The sequence below is a fragment of the Notolepis coatsorum genome (genome assembly GCF_963971535.1).
Source record: "Notolepis coatsorum genome assembly, chromosome: 10".
In the NCBI taxonomy this organism is placed as follows: Eukaryota; Metazoa; Chordata; class Actinopteri; order Aulopiformes; family Paralepididae; genus Notolepis; species Notolepis coatsorum.
In genome coordinates this window covers 106366557-106388462 of record NC_140174.1, presented here as the reverse complement: position 1 = coordinate 106388462, position 21906 = coordinate 106366557, and the positions used below count along the sequence as shown (strand labels likewise).

Below are 21906 nucleotides of genomic sequence, written 5' to 3'. Positions count from 1 at the left end.
TAAACTAAATAATGGCAGTAAAGTAAAGTGGCAGTGTGTGTGTCAGTGGGGGGGGAGGGTAGTCCAGAGTCTGGGGGGGGGGGGGGGGGGGGCAGAGTAAGAGAGGTGTCCAGATTCTGTGAGAGAGGGGGGGGGGCTGGGTGTGTGTGTGTGTTTGGGGGGGGGGGGTTTAGTCCAGGTTCTGTGGTGGCAGGTAAGAGAGGGGGGGGGGGGCTGGGTGTGTGTGTCAGTGGGGGGGGGGGGGGGGGGTTAGTCCAGGTTCTGTGGATGCAGGTAAGAGAGGGGGGGGGGGGGCTGGGTGTGTGTGTGTGTGTGGGGGGGGGGGGGGGGTTAGTCCAGGTTATGTGGAGGCAGGTAAGAGAGGGGGGGAGCTGGGTGTGTGTGTGGGGGGGGGGGGTTAGTCCAGGTTATGTGGAGGCAGGTAAGAGAGGGGGGGAGCTGGGTGTGTGTGTGGGGGGGGGGGGGTTAGTCCAGGTTATGTGGAGGCAGGTAAGAGAGGGGGGGAGCTGGGTGTGTGTGTGGGGGGGGGGTTTAGTCCAGGTTCTGTGGAGGCAGGTAAGAGAGGGGGGGAGCTGGGTGTGTGTGTGGGGGGGGGGGGGGGGTTAGTCCAGGTTCTGTGGAGGCAGGTAAGAGAGGGGGGGGGGCTGGGTGTGTGTGGGGGGGGGGGGTTAGTCCAGGTTCTGTGGAGGCAGGTAAGAGAGGGGGGGGGGGGCTGGGTGTGTGTGTGGGGGGGGGGTTTAGTCCAGGTTCTGTGGAGGCAGGTAAGAGGGGGGGGGGGGGGGGGCTGGGTGTGTGTGTGGGGGGGGGGGGGGGGGGTTAGTCCATGTTCTGTGGAGGCAGGTAAGAGAGGGGGGGGGGGGGGGGGGGGTTAGTCCAGGTTATGTGGAGGCAGGTAAGAGAGTGGGGGGGAGCTGGGTGTGTGTGTGTGGGGGGGGGGGCTGAGAGATAGTTCAGTTTCCTGACAGCCTGGTGTATGAAGCTGTCTCTTAGTCTGCTGGTCTTGCAGCTCGGAGGCTCCTCATTCTCCTCCCGGAGGGCAGCAGAGTGAAGAAGCGTTGTGAGGGTGGTCATTATGTAGTCTGGGTGGTCATTATGTAGTCTGGGTGGTCATCATGGAGTCTGGGTGGTCATCATGGAGTCTGGGTGCTCATCATGTAGTCTGGGTGGTCATTATGTGGTCTGGGTGGTCATTATGTGTAGTCTGGGTGGTCATTATGTGTAGTCTGGGTGGTCATCATGTAGTCTGGGTGGTCATCATGTAGTCTGGGTGGTCATTATGTAGTCTGGGTGGTCATTATGTAGTCTGGGTGGTCATTATGTGTAGTCTGGGTGGTCATTATGTGTAGTCTGGGTGGTCATCATGTAGTCTGGGTGGTCATCATGTAGTCTGGGTGGTCATTATGTAGTATGGGTGGTCATTATGTGTAGTCTGGGTGGTAATTATGTGGTCTGGGTGGTCATTATGTGTAGTCTGGGTGGTCATCATGTAGTCTGGGTGGTCATTATGTGTAGTCTGGGTGGTCATTATGTGTTGTCTGGGTGGTCATTATGTGTAGTCTGGGTGGTCATCATGTAGTCTGGGTGGTCATCATGTAGTCTGGGTGGTCATTATGTGTAGTCTGGGTGGTCATTATGTGTTGTCTGGGTGGTCATTATGTGTAGTCTGGGTGGTCATCATGTAGTCTGGGTGGTCATTATGTGTAGTCTGGGTGGTCATTATGTTGTCTGGGTGGTCATTATGTGTAGTCTGGGTGGTCATCATGTAGTCTGGGTGGTCATTATGTTGTCTGGGTGGTCATAATGTGTAGTCTGGGTGGTCATCATGTAGTCTGGGTGGTCATCATGTAGTCTGGGTGGTCATTATGTTGTCTGGGTGGTCATTATGTGTAGTCTGGTGGTCATCATGTAGTCTGGGTGGTCATTATGTTGTCTGGGTGGTCATTATGTGTAGTCTGGGTGGTCATCATGTAGTCTGGGTGGTCATCATGTAGTCTGGGTGGTCATTATGTTGTCTGGGTGGTCATAATGTGTAGTCTGGGTGGTCATCATGTAGTCTGGGTGGTCATTATGTTGTCTGGGTGGTCATTATGTGTAGTCTGGGTGGTCATCATGTAGTCTGGGTGGTCATAATGTGTAGTCTGGGTGGTCATCAACAAACTTGGATGAATAAGAGAAATCGTCAAAATCGCCCATTTCTGACTATGTTTTATCCCAATGGTCACTTTTGTGACCATGGTTACATTTCCACCTCTTGAGGTTAAAATATGCATGCAAGCATATCATTGTCATTACATATCAGTAGAAGACCCTTTAATTAGTATATATACACCATACTATAGTTTAATCTGTAAAGTAAGATGTTGTACTTACTTCTTTTTGTGGGGTATTCTGGCAGCCATTTTGTGCTGCATGGACAAACAGGAAGTAGACTGGCCTGGTCATGTGATGATTCAAGCTAGTCACATGACCTTTATACAATTTGAAAGTAGACAACATGTTGTTTCTTGTGAAAGTAATTTTTTTTATCCAGAGCAAACTACCATGCTTCTAGAGCTTCTAGAAGTAAAAAAAGAAAAGTATCACAAATGTGACCATTATGATTAAATGGGTTAAGGCTTATTTACAACTGTTATCACTACTACTGTATTATCGTTTCTTAGTCAGTGTGTTACAGCATCATTCATTACTGTGTTTGTATTGTTATTGTCTCACACCAGTGCTGTAGTCGAGTAACTAAATCTCGAGTCCAAGTCGAGTCTCGAGTCCCCAGTGTTTGAGTCCGAGTCCAAGTCCAAGTCACCAAAGAAGAGCCAGAGTCGAGTCCCCATTACCCTAGTCCGAACATAATAAACATAAATGACACAGCGGTGACCATTTCAAATGGAGTTTATTTACTTTGTGACACAATAGCCAAACAAATGCACTAGCCATCAATATCTTATGCCAAATGATTAAGGCCTATTACGCCTTCGAGCGACATTGTACTATTGTACTTATTTTATGCCTATTTTTAAATTTGCACATTTACATTGCACTACTTTTATTGTCTTTTATACCTATTCTTATGTCTGAAATGTATGCAATTTTAAAATTTTGTCAATTTGTGTGCTGATTTTATGCCTATGTTCATTTTTATACGAATTGCTGTGGTGCACTCTGGACTGAGAGTACTATGTAGATAGTTATTCATATTTATTATTGTTATATTGTAGAAATGTGTGCATTGAAATGTCTGTAAAGTCTCGACTACATTGAAAATGAGGGTGACCAAAATTGTAATTTCGAGAATAAATAAAGGTTGATGACAAAAAGAAAAAATGGTATTTATCAATGAACAGTCCTCGTCTGCACCTTCCGAGTCCAAATGATAAAGTCAATGCTCGATCCAAGTCCGAGTCATCAGTGCTCAAGCCCAAGTCGAGTCACGACTGTCTCACACTGTAGGAAACCACACACTCTATACTCTTCTCTGTCCACGGTACTGGTCCTCAATAAAGTCTCTTGGAGTCTCAGAAGCCCCCTGTGAGGTCACTCCTCCCCCTGTGAGGTCACTTCTCCCCCTATGAGGTCACTCCTTCTCCCTCTAACCGAAGAGTGTGTTGTCGGGGGCCTACTAAGCTGGTAAAAGGGGGGTCTCCCTCATGAGAATGGCGCTGCTCCGACCGGCCGCCTTTCTGTTAGCTCTGTCGAGACTGTGCTTACTTTTGTTAATTTTTTATAGTTTTAAGAGTTTTATTTGCACCAACTGTTGGTGCATGATATGTGTATGACCGTCAGTCAATCATTGACATTGGATTAAGGAAAACTTACCGATTGGATTGCTCTCTGGACCGGATTGCTGAACAGCAGCAGTGGCCCGCCGAAATCCTTTGTTGTGGCCGAGGCAAGGAGAAGGCACGACGACGTGGAAGAAGAGCCAGGGTCCGGAATAGATTGAGGTCCAAACAACACAGAACCACATTGCCCAGCATATTGTTGGCCAATGTGCAATCGATAGGAAATAAACTGGATGACATCAGAGCACGGATCCAATTCCAGAGGGACATTCGGGATTGCAATGTCCTCTGTTTCACAGAAACTTGGCTGAGTCCAGATGTCCCGAATCATGCAATAGAACCGGCAGACCACTTCTTCGTTCTCCGCAAGGACCGAACGGCCGAAGAATCACTAAAGACGAGAGGAGGCGGCATTGCCTTCATGATAAACAAGGAGTGGTGCGATTTAGACAACGCAAAGGAATTGTCTAACCACTGCTCCCCATACCTGGAGTTTATCACGATCAAATGTCGACCCTTCTTTCTCCCGAGGGAGTTAACGTCCATCATCCTCATCGGAGTGTACATCCCACCACACGCGAACACTGGGGCCGCACTTTCAAAGTTACACGACGAGGTAAACAAACTACAGATAGCTAGCATTGACGCTGCCATTTTGGTTCTGGGCGATTTCAACAGCGCGTGTCTTAAAAAGGTGTTGCCGAATTTCTATCAGCATGTGACCTGTCCCACCAGAGGCGAGAACATATTAGACCATGTATACTCGCAATTTAAGAATGGGTACAAGTCACAGGTTCTTAGTCCATCCGGTAAGTCCGATCACGCCGCCATCTTTCTTTTGCCAAAGTATAGACAAAGTCTCAAGCGAACGCCGGTAGTATCGCGAGAGGTTAAGCGTTGGACCGTGACGTCAGAGGAGACACTCCAAGCTGCGCTTGAATGCACAGACTGGAGTGTATTCCGTGATAACACAGCCAATATTAACGAATACACTGAAACGGTGCTTGACTTTGTCTGTACTCTGGTAGAAGAAACAATCCCCTCTACCACAATTAGAATATACCCAAATCAAAAGCCCTGGGTAGATAAATCCGTCCGTGAGGCTCTGAAAGTGCGCACATCAGCCTACAACACCGGGCTGGTGACAGGCAACATGGAAGAACACAAGACGGCAAGATACAACGTCAGGAGAGCAGTAATAGAGGCAAAACGGCGTTACAGGGATAAAGTTGAACTTCAGTTTGAACAGGCTGACTCTAGAGGTATGTGGCAGGGCCTCAGAACAATGACAGACTACAAAGGCACCTCCCTCAAACTGAACAGTGACATCTCCTTAGCAAATGATCTCAATTCCTTCTATGTGAGGTTTGAGGCTGTGAATAACAACACCAGCCTACAAACCACGGCAATGGGGGGGGGGGGGGTCTGCTGATGGAGACTCAGTGTTCAGGGTAACAGAGCATGAGGTGAGGCGGACCCGGGCCGCGTCCTAAAAGTCTGTGCCGACCAACTGGCCCCGGTATTCACTGACATCTTCAACCTGTCCTTGGAACAGGCTGTCATCCCCACCTGTCTGAAGAAGTCCACCATCATCCCTGTACCCAAAAAATCCACGCCCGCTTGCCTCAACGACTACCGCCCTGTAGCCCTCACATCCATAGCCATGAAGTGCTTTGAGAAGCTAGTGAAGGGCTACATCTGTTCCTCCCTCCTCATCAACCTGGACCCCCTGCAATTTGCATATCGCCCCAACAGGTCCACGGAGGACGCCATAGCCCATGTGCTGCACACAGCAGCATCACACCTGGACAAGAAGCAGGGGAACTATGTGAGAATGCTGTTCATCGACTACAGCTCAGCATTCAATACCATAGTCCCCTCCAAACTCATAGCCAAGCTCAGGGACCTGGGCTTGAACTATGACCTCTGCCAGTGGGTCTTGGACTTCCTGACGGGCAGACCCCAGGTGGTAAGAGCAGGCAACTGCACCTCCTCATCCATCACGCTCAACATAGGGGCCCCCCAGGGCTGTGTTCTGAGCCCCCTCCTCTACTCCCTGTACACACATGACTGCGTGGCACAGCGGAACAACAACACAATCATCAAATTTGCTGATGACACAGTAGTGGTGGGCCTGATCTCTGCCAACGACGAGAGGGCCTACCTGGAAGAGGTAGAGAATCTGTCACAGTGGTGTCAGGAGAACTGCCTCTCCCTGAACGTCAGCAAAACGAAGGACCCCCTCGAAAACGAGATAGCATATCTCAAGGGGTTTATCCTTCAAATAAATTTCAAATAAAACAAAAGAGATGATTGTGGACTTCAGGAGGTCGGGGGTCAAGGACTACAGCCCCCTCAGCATCGACGGGGCACCGGTTGAGAGAGTGAACAGTTTCAAGTACCTCGGAGCCCACATATCCGAGGACTTGACATGGACCACACACATTGACAGTTTTGTGAAGAAGGCACGACAACGCCTCTACTTCGTCAGGCGCCTAAGGAAGTTCCAAGTCAGTCAGAAGATCCTTAGGAACTTCTACTCATGTACAATAGAGAGCATCCTGACTGGCAACATCACCTCCTGGTTTGGGAATAGCACTGCACAAGACCGTAGCAGACTACAAAGAGTGACACGTTCAGCCGAACGCACAATTGGAGGGGGGCTTCCCACCCTCCAGAACATTTACAACAAGCGGTGCAGGGGGAAGGCTAAGAGAATCATCAAGGACTCCAGCCACCCGAACAACTGCCTCTTTGAACTGCTGCGGTCAGGCAAGCGATACCGGAGTCTTAAGGCGAGCACAGAAAGACTCAGAAGAAGCTTCTATCCCCAAGCCATCAGGCTGCTAAACGAACAATAAACACTATGCAACAACCATCAAATGCACACAGCACACACACCCACATGCACACACTCACTTAAACAAACAACACACTGCAGCACCCACTCTCCACACTTTAGATCACACAAACACACTTTATATTTATTGATAAAGGATTTGCACTACAACTCGTACACCTACTGTAAATTGTACCTAAATTGCACCTCATCCCATTTCTGCCTTGCACTATATAGTATTGTATATTATTACACTGCATAGTATTGTATATTATATGGTAACTCAGTTACGTCTATTCTGCATCGAACATTGTACATATGTCTATACTGAACACTGTGTCCTAATTTTTTTACTTCTAATTTACATGCTATACTATGTTATTTTATTTCATACTTATCTTGTCTTGCACAGTCTCTGGAGCGTAACACTAAGAAGCATTTTGTATAAAAGTATTCTGTACTTCTGTATGACAACTATTAAAGAAACTAAACTAACATGGAAGAAATTAGCATGTAGAAACCAGGAACCACTGCCACACAAAACAAAACGCAAAAAAAACAATGGAGTCACGACCTTGACTTCACTTCTCCTTCACTCATCTTCAATGTCTCATCTAACTATAAAGGAAGGAATACGTTGTCTGTCTGTCTGTCTTTCTATCTGTCTGTGTAGTGGTTAAGCGGCATGGTGGTGTAGTGGTTAACACTGTCGCCTCACAGCTAGAAGGTCCTGGGTTCGATTCCCGCTTGGGGACCAGGTTTCCATGATGCCAGGTACCCAGGTGGGGTATCTCCCGAGCCTTTCTGTGTGGAGTTTGCCTGTTCTCCCCGTGCTCACAAGGGTTTCCCCTCCCGATAAGATAAACCCAATGGAAAAACAAGCTCCCGGCTGCCCTTGGGGGGAAGGACGACGGGATGGGAAGTGCAGAGAACAACATAAAGACTTCTTCTCTTCTTATCCTCTCTATCTATCTCGAGAACCGCTCATCCGATCGACTTTACACTTGGCACATGTATCGCTGAGGACCCGGGGGGAGTGCAGCGTTGAGTGTGAATTTGGTCGCATGAGCGGTCACCTGAGAATGCTGCAAGCGGCACTTCTGGAGGCCAAGCTCTGAGCGGGGCATGCGTTCGGTCCATCTTGAATGGGTCCACTAGTCTTAACTAAAATGGAAGGAATCTCTGTCCATCCGTTTGTCCTTCAAAGTTTCATGAGAACCGCTCACCCGATCGACTTTCCCGCTTGGCGGGTGTGTGCTGCTGAGCACCCCAGTAGGTGCGCCGTTGAGTGTGACGTCGATTGGAGAAGCTGCTGTTCTTGAGGAAGCTGCGAGCGGGAATATATACCGCGGGCCGTTCCGAACGGTAACACGTTCCACAGCGGGTCACGTTTCAACTAGTTTCCACAAAATGCCAGAACGATAAAGACGTGAGAAACACTGAACTACTGAAGTAATTGTTCTCCTCCCCTCCGTTAGCCTTTGTTTTAAATGTCAGACAGAATGGATCACACCATTACACTGCTAAAAATTATTCAGACGTCAGTTGAGGTAGGTGTGAAGGTGAGCGTGCAGACATGTGTGTGTGTGTGTGTGTGTGTCTGTGTGTGTTTGTGTGTGTTGTGGGGGAAATATGGAGCTTGTCTCCTCCCTCTGTCCCATCTTCACAGAGAGGATGTGTTTTTATCCCTCCCTTCCCCCAAATCTACAGTTTATGGTGCCCCCTCCCCTCCTCCTGACTAGAAAGGAGCCCCTCTCTCTCTGATTCTCTCTCTTACTTCCGGGTCTCTTAGCTAGTAGCCTGGATGAGAGCCATCCAGCCATATCTCTGACTATTTTCTATGTATTGATCATTCTGAGTTAATACACCGTATTAACCGGATCCATTCGACTGAGTAAGTTATTACATGTTTCCCACAGTGTGGAGGGGGAGAGAGTGAGTGTGCACCGTATGTATGTGGTTAGCACTGCTGCCTCACAGCAAGAAGGTCCCGGGTTCGAAACCCAACGGGAGGCCTTTCTGCATGGATTTTGAACGTTCTCCCCGTGTTTGTGTGGGTTTCCTCCGGGTACTCCTGTTTCCTCCCACATCATAAAGACATGCATGTTACATACTACTGTTACATACTACAGAGAACTAGCTCATTTGCTAACTCTAGCACATTTACATTGATGTGGAAACTGACGATGTTGATTAATGTGCATTGTCCCTGGGAATAATTTTTTTATAATAAACTTTAAAAAACGGATCACGTGTTATGAACTTGCATATACACTGTTTTTGACTAAGACTGTAGAAGAAGGCCTGAAGACCGAGCCTGGTTCGGGGCTGAGGACCACAACCAGAACCTAAACCCCCCACTAACCCCTCAGCGTCTCTCCTCTGCTCTCTCTCTCTCTCTTCAGGGTGCGTGAAGCCAGTACTCCGGCTGGGAAGGATTTCAGTTGCGTTACTCCCGTCTTCTTGTTCTAAATTGTCGGTTGAACTTTACTCCAGCTAGTCCAGGTGCCTCACATTGTGTGCAGGTTGCTCAGGAATACAAAGTAAATAGTGAGACCATCTGTAATAGTCATTAAGCATCGGGTCCCCCCAGGGCTGTGTTCTAAGCCCCCTGCTGTACTCACTCTACACACACGATTGTGTGGCCAAGTTCAGCTCCAACTCCATAGTGAAGTTCGCAGACGACACGGTGGTGGTGGGGCTGATCTCGGACAACGACGAGAAGGCCTACCGGGAGGAGGTTGAGGTACTGGAACGCTGGTGCCAGGACAACAGCCTGCTCCTGAACATTGGTAAAACCAAGGAGCTGATCGTGGATTATAGGAGAGGACAGCAGGAGACACACATACCACTGATGATTAACGGGGCTACCGTGGACAGGGTGAGCAGCTTTAAGTACCTGGGGGTCCACATCTCAGAGGATCTGACATGGTCAACACACATAGACACAGTAGTAAAGAAAGCGAAGCAGCGCCTCTACCACCTGAGACAGTTAAGGAAGTTCAGAGTATCGGGGAAGATACTCCAGTCCTTCTACTCAGGAGCTGTAGAGAGCATCTTGACCGGAAACATCACTGCCTGGTATGGGAACAGCACGGCACAGGACAAGAAGGCCCTACAGAGAGTGGTGCGCTCAGCCGAGCGTACCACGGGTATTGCGCTACCTCCCCTGCAGGCTCTATACAACAAGAGGTGCAAATCCAGAGCCTGCAGGATAATGAAAGACCCCCACCACCCCAATAACAGCCTGTTCCAGCTGCTGAGGTCAGTCAGACGCCTGCGAACCCCAGCTACTAGGACGGAGAGGCTTAGGCTCAGCTTCTTCCCCCAGGCCATCAGAGCCTTGAACAATGAACATTGAGTGCCACAGAACACTGAACTATCCACACACAAGCACACATGAGCACACACACGACACGCACGCTGTGCACGCTCACACACTAGCAGCCAATTGAACACTTTAACAAGAGCGGGCACACACTCATGCCGCACACACGCACACTTATGGCCAAGAGGAAAGGCCACTTTAAATTAGTATAACAACAGGAACAGTGTATTGCACTACTAAAGCTACCTAGCATGTCCTATATGCTCTGTAAATAACTATGTACAGATACCGAGATGTCACACCATGTTACGTGTTACCTGTTTATTGCACAATGTTGTTTTTTTATTGGATTCTATTATATGTTGTTGTACCACTGTATTGCACATCGTCGCGGGCAAGACCACCCACATTTCATTGTATACTTGTATGCCGTGACAAATAAAACTCTTGACTTGACTTGACTTGACTATTTACTTTCTATTTCTGAGCAACGTGCACACAATCTGCACTACATCAATACCAATATCAAAACGGCTTACAAACATAGTGCTGAAAATATACTGTACACTTTGACTGCTGTTTTGACAGGGTTAGGGTCTTTACTCTTGGCTACATTTGAAAAAGAAACACAACATTAATACGTTCTGTATTCATCTATTTATGTCGTGATATCAATCTCGTACCGGTACCGGACCGCTCCGGCTTAAGGGGTTTGATGACGAGGACGAATTTCAGGTATATATAAAAATGTGCTTGATACATTTATATATTCTATTCATCTATCTCTGTCTTTCTTTCTCGCCATTTATATCATGTATCTTTTTCATTCAAAGGGGTCTATTTTATTAAGCATCAGACGGCATGTCGTGCCACTTTGCCCTCATCTGTCGGCTCCGAGCTGAGTTTTTGCAGATCAACCAATACATTGTTGGAAAGTTGAATTTGCCGCATTTCGATTGTTACCCCACTCAACCTATTGTGTGCTTCCAGTCCCGAGTTACGAGACGAAACATCCGACGAGCGTCATTTGACAAGCCATTCGGACAAGTGACCACGTCCAGTTTGGCCGGGTCCTGAACGGACCAGTCACCGCTGATGGCGAAAATGATTGACCACCTTTTGTGGCCAATGAAATTCTGGAGCCAACACTATCCCATGCGGGGGCTGATCGCAACGAGAAAGTGGTAGAAGCCAGGGAAGCCCTTTGTTTTGACTAGAGCCTCGGAATCAATGGAAGCGGACAACCATTTTGAATAGAAGAGAAAGATCAGAATGTTTCCTTTCAAAAGAGACCAGACTCATGCACGTGTATAAGTATAATAAATCGCAAATTACTTTGGGTATGCAATGGTCAGGCGTGTTATGCAAATCTAGCCCCATTTTTGCCCAATGCATATGTGGTTAAATATATTTTGATCCCAAAACCTTCATAATACCACTGCAAGGAATGTTTTTAGGAACGTTTGCATTGTATTGGAACGTACTGGCTCACGAGATTCAGATCAAACTGTGAAACTAGACTAGTATGTACAAATTAAGGTTTGCTGCTGCCGGTGAACAAACGCAACAAACTTTAGTATCAGAGCAGCAGCTAAAATTGGCACGGTTGCCGGGCCTCTGTGGGGGTCCGGTGGCAGTGGAGAAAGCACAACAAAGCGGGAGCATGGATTCCGGCGCGGCAAGGTAGTGGAAAAAAACACCAACAGCGTCAGAGATGAGAAGCAGGGTGGTCGGGTGGCGTAGCGGAGATTGCGCTCGTCACCAATGCAAGAGGATGCGGTCTCGACTCCCGGAGTCAGCATTGCCCTGCGGCTTGGGCCAGGTCTGGGCGCCTGCTCAGCGAAAGGCAGGAAGTGGTGAAGGCAGCGTGACCTCCCACGTGTTACACTTCACCAATGAGAGTCCTCGCTGCCAGCTGAAAAGAGAGCCGCTGGCTGTCTCCGCATGTGTCGGAGGAAGCATGTGGTGGACTTCAGGGTTCCCTTGTACCGACCAGTAGGAGGAACATGCGCACAACAACCAGGTGGGGGGGGGGGGGGGGGGGGGTAATTGGCATAACGACTTAATTGGGATGGGGAGAAAAGCATAGAAAATCAGGCGGAGAAAAAGAGGATTAAAAAAAAGAGATGAGAAGCAACGCTTAGGTTGCAACCAGGGGGTCTTACAGGGTCTTAACCTCTTTTAAACATCAGACGGACCGACCACTAAACTTCAGGCTTATGGAACCTACCTCTCAGCTGGAACTCAAAAACAGGCAGCTGGCAACAAGTAAACAAAAACTTGAGTAAACAAAACTTTTATTTCAGTGTGTTCAAACCTCTGTAACTCTTATTACATTAGCACTCTTCCTGTTGTGGAAGAAAGGTCAGAATGTTTCCTGTCAAAGGAGACCAGACGCATGCATGTGCTATAAGTGGTTCAAGAATAAATCGCAAATTACTTTGGGTATGCAATCATCAGGCGTGTTATGCAAAATTAGCCCCATCTTCTGCCTGATGGATAAGAGGTTCAAAAGTTTAACATTTAATAATCCAAATTTTCTTAAATATGATTTTGATAAAAGTTGGTAAAAGTGTATTGAATTAGGAAGTTAATTCTTCATAATTGCAATACTCTCTCTGTATCACGTTTAAATGTGATTGGGCTGCAAAGTAAGCAGTACAGTAACAGCCTATCAGTTCCCCTCCAACTCCTTTCATAGTAATTTTTCTTCATACTTTTTTGCCAGTATGGCCGTGAAATAGTTGTTACATTCTATTCCAAGTGGTCTTAAAAAGCTCTTAAAGGGGAGATGAAGCATAGCGATAAACACATAGTCATAGCATCAAATTAGTATTTAGATAAACCACAGAAAAAATCACGTTATAAAAATAAGGCGTTTCTAAGAAAAAACTATTTGTAATGTCCATTTATGTAGCATTTATGAACATGTGCGCCGCCATTTTGTTGCTGACGTCACGGTGTTGGTTTGGTGTATACACTGCTGATTAGCTGTATAGTAAATATGGACTGTCGGGTCAGTCAAATGTTGCCTACCAAACAACGGGACCGCGGTGGTTCTTTTTGTATTGCTCCTGGCTCTTCAAACTAATTTTACCGTGTGAAAGAGAGAGGAAAGTTGGTTAATTTCCACAAACTACCAGTGAAAAAAACAGTGTTGTTGGCACGTTGGCTCAGGCTGGCTGCACTCAGGCAGTGCGATCAGCCTGTTGGACAGGGAAGGAGGATCTGCAGCGAACACTTCATTGCCTCGGATTATGTTGTTGAGGGTGGGAGGTTTGTCCAGAATACCACTAATCAGCTGAAGCGGTTCCCTCAGTCTTCGACAGACAGACTTGCGCACCGGGCACAGGCAGTTCAGCGACGGGAGCATTTAGCCTGCTGGCTACCTAGCTCCAGTTCAACCAGCCGAGCGACGGGACCATTTAGCCTGCTGGCTACCTAGCTCCAGTTCAACCAGCCGAGCGACGGGACCATTTAGCCTGCTGGCTACCTAGCTCCAGTTCAACCAGCCGAGCAACGGGACCATTTAGCCTGCTGGCTACCTAGCTCCAGTTCAACCAGCCGAGCAACGGGACCATTTAGCCTGCTGGCTACCTAGCTCCAGTTCAACCAGCCGAGCGACGAGACCATTTAGCCTGCTGGCTACCTAGCTCCAGTTCAACCAGCCGAGCAACGGGACCATTTAGAAATTACCCAGAATTCAAAATAGGTGCGACCCAAATAGAACAAACAAATAGCTATACATATCTAGGTTTACAAATCAGCTCCACTGGAAATTTCTGTTCAGCTGTAAAGGAACTCAAGGAGAAGGCAAAAAGGGCTTTCTATGCCAGTGTTTCTCAAAGTGGGGGGCGCGCCCCCCAGGGGGGGCGCAGAGGCATGACAGGGGGGGCCTTGAGATTTTTTTTTTTTTTTTTTTTTGATTACAGAAAATTGTCACTAAAGTGCTATCTGTTGCAGCTGCACTGTTCTCCATGAAAATACCATTTCTCAAAATCTGAAAATCATTATTTAATAAAACACAGAAAAGGATCACCAAGTTACTCTGGATAAAAAAAACCTTTACAGACAACATTGAGACAAAGCTTCCTGACACATCTCCATCCAAACTCTTGGAAGAACTCTTTGAAATCTCATCTGATACCACCTGGAGAGCTAGTTTCAGAGTGTGGTGCTGAGTACCAAGTATCTCATGATGCAGCAGTTAAGGTGTTGATATCATTCAGCACCACATACAGTATCTGTGTGAAGCTGGCTTTTCATCCATGACAGCTCTGAAAACAAAATATAGGGCCAAGTTGAGCCTTGAGGATGACATGCGTGTTGCCTTAACAGCAATAAAGACTGTTTGCTTATTTCCTATGTTCGCTTTGTAAATTCCCAGTCACTGAGTGAAGATCTGCTGTTTTGCAAATATGTCAAAAACAGAGCGACAGCTGATGAGCTCTTCAAAATTATTGACAGTTACCTGACAGAACATGGACTGAAATGGGAGAACTGTGTGGGCTTTTGCTCTGACGGTGCGCAGGCCATGGCAGGGAAAAGGAGGGGGCTACAGGCGCACATCAAGGGGGTCTCGCCAAACGCGCAATGGACGCTCAGACACTGAGTGAATTCTGGCTTGGTGTGGAGAGGGAGCATCCACTCATAGGGCAGAGGGCTGTGGGCATCCTTCTTCCCTTCGCCACATCCTATCTCTGTGAGATTGGATTTTCAGCTGTTGCTTCACTGAAGACAAAGCACAGGTCTAAGCTCAACATTGAGCATGACTTGAGAGTGGCAGTATCGTTCAACCTCGTTTTGAAAAGATGTGCAGTGCAAAACAGGCTCATTGCAGCCACTAATGCTGTGATGACTCACATAATTTACTTACATTTTCTCTTTTTTTGCACAAATTGCAAAGTTCTTTCACATGTTTTTCACAAAGTTTTCTATCTCTTTTCTTTTAAAGCAGTGTCCTTGAATTGTATTGCAATGTTACAAGATGTCTCTATTTTTTAAAAAGCACAGTCTTTGAGTGTGTATTGGACTGTATTGTTATGTTGTTGCACAATTGCACAGTTGTAAAGTGGTTGCACAATTTGAAAGGTCACGATATTGGTGTTATTTCAATAAATTTAAACATGGCCCATTTCATGACTATTTTGTTGGGGCGAGGGGGGGGGGGGGGCCCAAAATATTTTGGCCCGCCAAAGGGGGGCCTGACAGAAAAAGTTTGAGAAGCACTGTTCTATGCCATCAAGCGTTCAGTTCAAATCCAAATTCCAATCAGGACATGGCTCAAAATATTTAAAGCGGTTATAGAATCAATTGCACTGTACGGCAGTGAGGTATGGGGCCCTTTATTAGTAACGGATTGGGCAAAATGGGACAAAAATCCAATTGAGATCCTGCATGTAGAGTTCTGCAAAACAATTCTCAGGGTACAAAGGAAAAGCCCAAACTCTGCATGCAGGGCTGAATTAGGACAATATCCGTTACTCATAAATATGCAAAAAAGATCAATTAAATTCTGGAGCCATATTAAAAAAAGTGACCCGGCCTGCTATCATCATAAAGCCCTGGCCTGCCAAGAGCTGGACCTACAAAGGAGTCCCTTTTGTCAACTCATAATGAAACTGGCTGACATCTCACACTCTGACATCACAAACCCTAGCCAGCCTCAGAAGATTAGACCTAACCAAATTATAACCAAAGAAAAAGATAAATACATTACATATTGGAATCAACTCACACAATCACAACACAAATTAGAAACATATTTGGTCCTAAACAGACAGTATACTGTGGCAGACTACCTCAGCACAGTAACTGATAAGAATCTAAGAAAGACTCTGACAAAGTACAGACTGAGTGACCATGGTTTGGCGATAGAGAAGGGCAGACACAGACAGACCTGGCTGCCCAGAGAGGAGAGGTTGTGCTGTCTTTGTGATGATGGAGCCATAGAGACAGAACTACACTTCCTAACACAATGTGAAAATTATAGAAATATTAGGGAGGAATTCTTTCCAAAAATTGAAAAAAAATTCCCAGAATTTCAAAGTATGACAGAAGTGCAGAAATTGCCATTCCTCCTGGGGGAACAGAAAGAATGTGCAGTTTTAGCTGCAAAATATGTCAATTCATGTCACAAGAAAAGGGACAACCAGTAGGACACATATACTGTATATACATGTACCATAGTTTACTCACCGCACCATCTCCTGTATTTCTTTGATCTTGTTCTGTTGATATTGTTGTTGTATTGTATAATGTTGTTTGCTGTTTATGTCATAATTGTGCTTTGGCAACATTTGTGAAATTTCATGCCAATAAAGCTTTTTGAATTGAAAATTGAGAGAGAGAGGGAGAGAGAGAGAGAGAGATAGAGCTATTGCTGCTGCTGGGGCTCCACGTACAGTACAGTACAGTCACACTGATCATCATTCTAAAATGAATTCTAACATACTAATTAATTATATAATAACGGGTTATACATACAAAATGGACAATAGAACACTGGAACTGGAAATCTTGAAAAAATCTTCAAACGGGGACTGACTTCGCATATAGACTAGGCATTTACAGCTGTCCCAATGTAACTGTGCCTTCCTCCGTGCACTTCCGCACGTTCAAGTCGCCGGAGGTGTGCCTGGCCAGGTGCGCGATCCCGCGCGGAACCCATGCGTGAAATTCGTGCACGCTCAGTGTGCTAGGGCCGTAAGTCTCCAGTAAAGATGTGTTGCACAGACACAAATCTGGTTGAGGAAAGTAAACAAATAACCATTTTCCCTCCCTCAATACCAACAATGAAGTGCCCTTGAGCAAGGCATTTATCCCCCCGACTGATCCAGTGGAGCTGCTCAGTGGTCAACAGTGTCAGGCTGTGGTTCTACTGGGCAGCTCCTAGTGGTCAACAGTGTCAGACTGTGGTTGTACTGGGCAGCTCCTAGTGGTCAACAGTGTCAGACTGTGGTTCTACTGGGTGGCTCCTAGTGGTCAACAGTGTCAGACTGTGGTTGTACTGGGCAGCTCCTAGTGGTCAACAGTGTCAGGCTGTGGTTGTACTGGGCAGCTCCTAGTGGTCAACAGTGTCAGACTGTGGTTGTACTGGGCAGCTCCTAGTGGTCAACAGTGTCAGACTGTGGTTGTACTGGGCAGCTCCTAGTGGTCAACAGTGTCAGACTGTGGTTGTACTGGGCAGCTCCTAGTGGTCAACAGTGTCAGACTGTGGTTGTACTGGGCAGCTCCTAGTGGTCAACAGTGTCAGACTGTGGTTGTACTGGGCAGCTCCTAGTGGTCAACAGTGTCAGACTGTGATTGTACTGGTCAGCTCCTAGTGGTCAACAGTGTCAGATTGGTTGTACTGGGCAGCTCCTAGTGGTCAACAGTGTCAGACTGTGATTGTACTGGGCAGCTCCTAGTGGCCAACAGTGTCCGACTGTGGTTGTACTGGGCAGCTCCTAGTGGTCAACAGTGTCAGACTGTGGTTGTACTGGGCAGCTCCTAGTGGTCAACAGTGTCAGACTGTGGTTGTACTGGGCAGCTCCTAGTAGTCAACAGTGTCAGACTGTGGTTGTACTGGGCAGCTCCTAGTGGTCAACAGTGTCAGACTGTGGTTGTACTGGGCAGCTCCTAGTGGTCAACAGTGTCAGACTGTGGTTGTACTGGGCAGCTCCTAGTGGTCAACAGTGTCAGACTGTGGTTGTACTGGGCAGCTCCTAGTGGTCAACAGTGTCAGACTGTGGTTGTACTGGGCAGCTCCTAGTGGTCAACAGTGTCAGACTGTGGTTGTAGTGGGCAGCTCCCAGGTGTGAATGTGTGGAACTGCGTGTGAAACAGCAGGGCATTGCTGAAAAAGAGCCTCCACATGCTGAGAGAATCCACCCCGGGTATGAAGAAATATAGATGAAAAATGTAATAACATTGCCGTCAATTAATATTTTTTACAGTGTGCAAATTGCATGACTTTGCATTTCCTCAGGGCACTATAGCTCCCAGAGGTATTATTGTATAAAGTACAAAGGGATTATGGATTATGCCTCAGCCTCTGTCCTTGGTTCTAACAGGTCCCAGAAGAGGCACTGGACATCAGCCAGTTCCCCACAGGGGGCTACTGCTGGGTCAAGGGAAATGTTAAGGGCTCTACAACTCAATTTACGAATTCAAATGTGTTATTTCCACCGTAATAAGAACATTCCAGCAGTACTTGTAGACGTGAACTTCTCTCTACCAGAGCCATAAACGAGCGCTATATAAATGCAGTCCCATTTACCAGTCCATTTACTGGGAAAGCTTAAGAGGTTCACACTATCTCCCCCAGATCCCCTCCCTGCTGAACAGGATTCATACCCCAGCGGCGGAACACTGGCAATTGTGTTCATAGCAACGTTCATTCCACCCGAACAACTGCTTCCTGTTGTCATCGTCAGAGGTGTCTGGTCTGTTCACGGCCAGCCGAAACCGGACGTGGTCACTTGTCCGAAAACCGACGTGTTAAAACACCCCAGACATGAACAAGTGAGGTTTTACCTTAGTCTTAGTTACTAAATCAAACACATACAGTACACACATACACACCGACCCAGTGGCAAACCCAAACCACCACTGGGCTTGGTGATTGAAGGGTGTTATGTGGCTGGCACAATGGCCATGCTCTGCCCATATTTGGACTTCCGCTTCCAGGCGCACCTGTAGTTATAGTCGGTCATCCATACCAGCAAGCCAGTCACAACAGGATTCCCTTTTTGAGCAGAGTGAGGAAATAGGGGTGCAGTTAGGAACACATGCACGGACAACACCAGGAAAGAGGAGACACACCGGTACGCAGAGAAGCCACCCGGCAGAGAATACGATTTAAATCAGGTGGCTGCAAACTGCCAGTGAGGCGTTATATTTTCAGTCACACATATATATTTTTCTTTCTCTCTCTCTCTCTCTCTCTCTCTCTCTCTCTCTCTCTCTCTCTCTCTCTCTCTCTCTCTCTCTCTCTCTCTCTCTCTCTCTCTCTCTCTCTCTCTCTCTCTCTCTCTCTCTCTCTCTCTCTCTCTCTCTCTCTCTCTCTCTCTCTCAGGTCTCAGACCAAAACGCATTTTTTAAACGTCCTCCATCCATCCTTCGAACAACTGCAAATGTTCATAGATAGAGAAGGGGGATATAGCTTAAGAGGGAGATTAACTTAAAACAGCCGACTGTACACACCACTATGAAAAGCATGTGTATATCCGTTTGTGGGGTGAAATTGTGGAATCGTCTACCCGAGGCGTTAAAAGAAAGTAAAAATACTGCTCATTTCATAAAAATACTGCTAATTTCAAAAGGAAGTTCAAACACTTTATTCTTTATTTTTGTATCTACTTTTTCTCCCCATTTTCTATTTTTTTCTCCCATCCCAATTTCGTATTATCCAATTCTACCCTCCCCTGTCTCGAACGTTGTTAGACCATGCCTCCCACTGGTCGGCTGCAATGTGGACGAAGCCTTGCATCACGTGTCCCCTCCGGTACTCGAGGAGGCAGCCGTCGCATCTTTTCACCTGTACAGCGCGATCTCTTAGTGGCGACGAGTAACACGTGAGAGGCTCATGCTGCCCCCGTTACTTCCTGATTCTGCTGTACAGGCGCACCAACCGACCTGTAGGAGTCGTTGTCCACAACGTCCAATCCCCACCCACCGGCTTTCCCACCCTCTAACACTGCCAATTGTATTTGTATGAACGACCAGCCAAGCCAGAAGCAATGCTGAGAGCTGGGCTCGAACCCAGCATCTCCTGCGTTAGTGGCGAGCACCTTGCCCACTGCGCCACTTAGCCGCCCAAACAAACACTTTATTCTTGAAGTATGCCATGGATGGTGCACCGAGTGGTTTGTTAATTATTATTTAGTTGTTGTTTTTGTTTGTTAACGAAGATCAACAATGAGCGTAATTTCATTGTAAGATGATGCACTGGGTTAGGGCATTTACAAGCTTGTAGCTTCAGCCCTGACCTCTTCAGCCAACTTTGTGTGAATTGATTTGTGTATGTTATTTTTTTGTACATGCTAAAATGGCTTGAAATAAACTTAATCCCTCCCTCCCTCCCTCCCTCCCTCCCTCCCTCCCTCCCTCCCTCCCTCCCTCCCTCCATCCTTCCCTCCCTCCCTCCACCCTCCTCACCTCCAGGTTCTGCATGTAGCCTTCCTGCGGGTCACAGAGCAAGGAGGAGACGCGGTGTCTGTTCCTCAGGCAGCGGGTGCTGCTGTCCTTCCCCATAGGAAATATCTGACGAATCACAGTCATCCGCCCAAGTGCACTGTGGGTAAGCTCTAGAATTTCGGTGTCACTGATCTCCTGTATAAGGAAGGGGGGGGGGGGGGGGGGGGGGGGGCAGAGAGGGGAGGGAGAGAGATGACAACATCATTATGTTAAAGCTTCAGTCCAGAATGTATATCCATCGGAAAACTATAGACCTGGGGAGTCATGTGATCGTTTTAAGTCGCCTATTAAATAAAATAAAAAAGGTACCATACATGTTTCTCAAGGTAGAGGGTTCATTATGGTTCCACTTATTTGATTTGGTGTACATTTGAAGTACACAGTTCTTTATTTAACAGTGAAGTACACAGTTATGTATTTAACAGTGCAGTACACAGTTCTTTATTTAACAGTGCAGTACACAGTTCTTTATTTAACAGTGCAGTACACAGTTATTTATTTAACAGTGCAGTACACAGTTATTTATTTAACAGTGCATTACACAGTTATGTATTTAACAGTGCAGTACACAGTTCTTTATTTAACAGTGCAGTACACAGTTCGTTATTTAACAGTGCAGTACACAGTTCTTTATTTAACAGTGAAGTACACAGTTCCATTATTTAACAGTGCAGTACACAGTTCTTTATTTAACAGTGAAGTACACAGTTCTTTATTTAACAGTGCAGTACACAGTTATTTATTTAACAGTGCAGTACACAGTTCATTATTTAACAGTGCAGTACACAGTTATTTATTTAACAGTGCAGTACACAGTTCTTTATTTAACAGTGCAGTACACAGTTATTTATTTAACAGTGCAGTACACAGTTATTTATTTAACAGTGCAGTACACAGTTCTTTATTTAACAGTGAAGTACACAGTTCTTTATTTAACAGTGCAGTACACAGTTATTTATTTAACAGTGCAGTACACAGTTCTTTATTTAACAGTGCAGTACACAGTTCTTTATTTAACAGTGAAGTACACAGTTCCATTATTTAACAGTGAAGTACAAAGTTCTTTATTTAACAGTGCAGTACACAGTTCATTATTTAACAGTGCAGTACACAGTTATTTATTTAACAGTGCAGTACACAGTTCTTTATTTAACAGTGAAGTACACAGTTATTTATTTAACAGTGCAGTACACAGTTCTTTATTTAACAGTGCAGTACACAGTTCTTTATTTAACAGTGCAGTACACAGTTATTTATTTAACAGTGCAGTACACAGTTCTTTATTTAACAGTGAAGTACACAGTTCTTTATTTAACAGTGCAGTACACAGTTCCTTTATTTAACAGTGCAGTACACAGTTCTTTATTTAACAGTGCAGTACACAGTTATTTATTTAACAGTGCAGTACACAGTTATTTATTTAACAGTGCAGTACACAGTTCTTTATTTAACAGTGAAGTACACAGTTCTTTATTTAACAGTGCAGTACACAGTTATTTATTTAACAGTGCAGTACACAGTTCCTTTATTTAACAGTGCAGTACACAGTTCTTTATTTAACAGTGCAGTACACAGTTCTTTATTTAACAGTGAAGTACACAGTTCCTTTATTTAACAGTGCAGTACACAGTTCTTTATTTAACAGTGAAGTACACAGTTCTTTATTTAACAGTGCAGTACACAGTTCCTTTATTTAACAGTGCAGTACACAGTTCTTTATTTAACAGTGCAGTACACAGTTATTTATTTAACAGTGCAGTACACAGTTCTTTATTTAACAGTGC

General features: G+C 46.1%; 1 protein-coding gene across 1 annotated transcript in view; it reads right to left on the bottom strand.

Moving 5' to 3' along the window:
* The window catches only part of LOC311235671 (glutamate receptor ionotropic, delta-1-like), a gene marked incomplete at both ends in the record, with an annotated part of 337043 nt that overhangs the window by 263905 nt on the left and 51232 nt on the right, over window positions 1-21906 (bottom strand). The window contains 1 exon segment of the mRNA XM_084323135.1: window positions 20084-20257. Coding sequence (XP_084179261.1) covers window positions 20084-20257 — 174 coding nt within the window.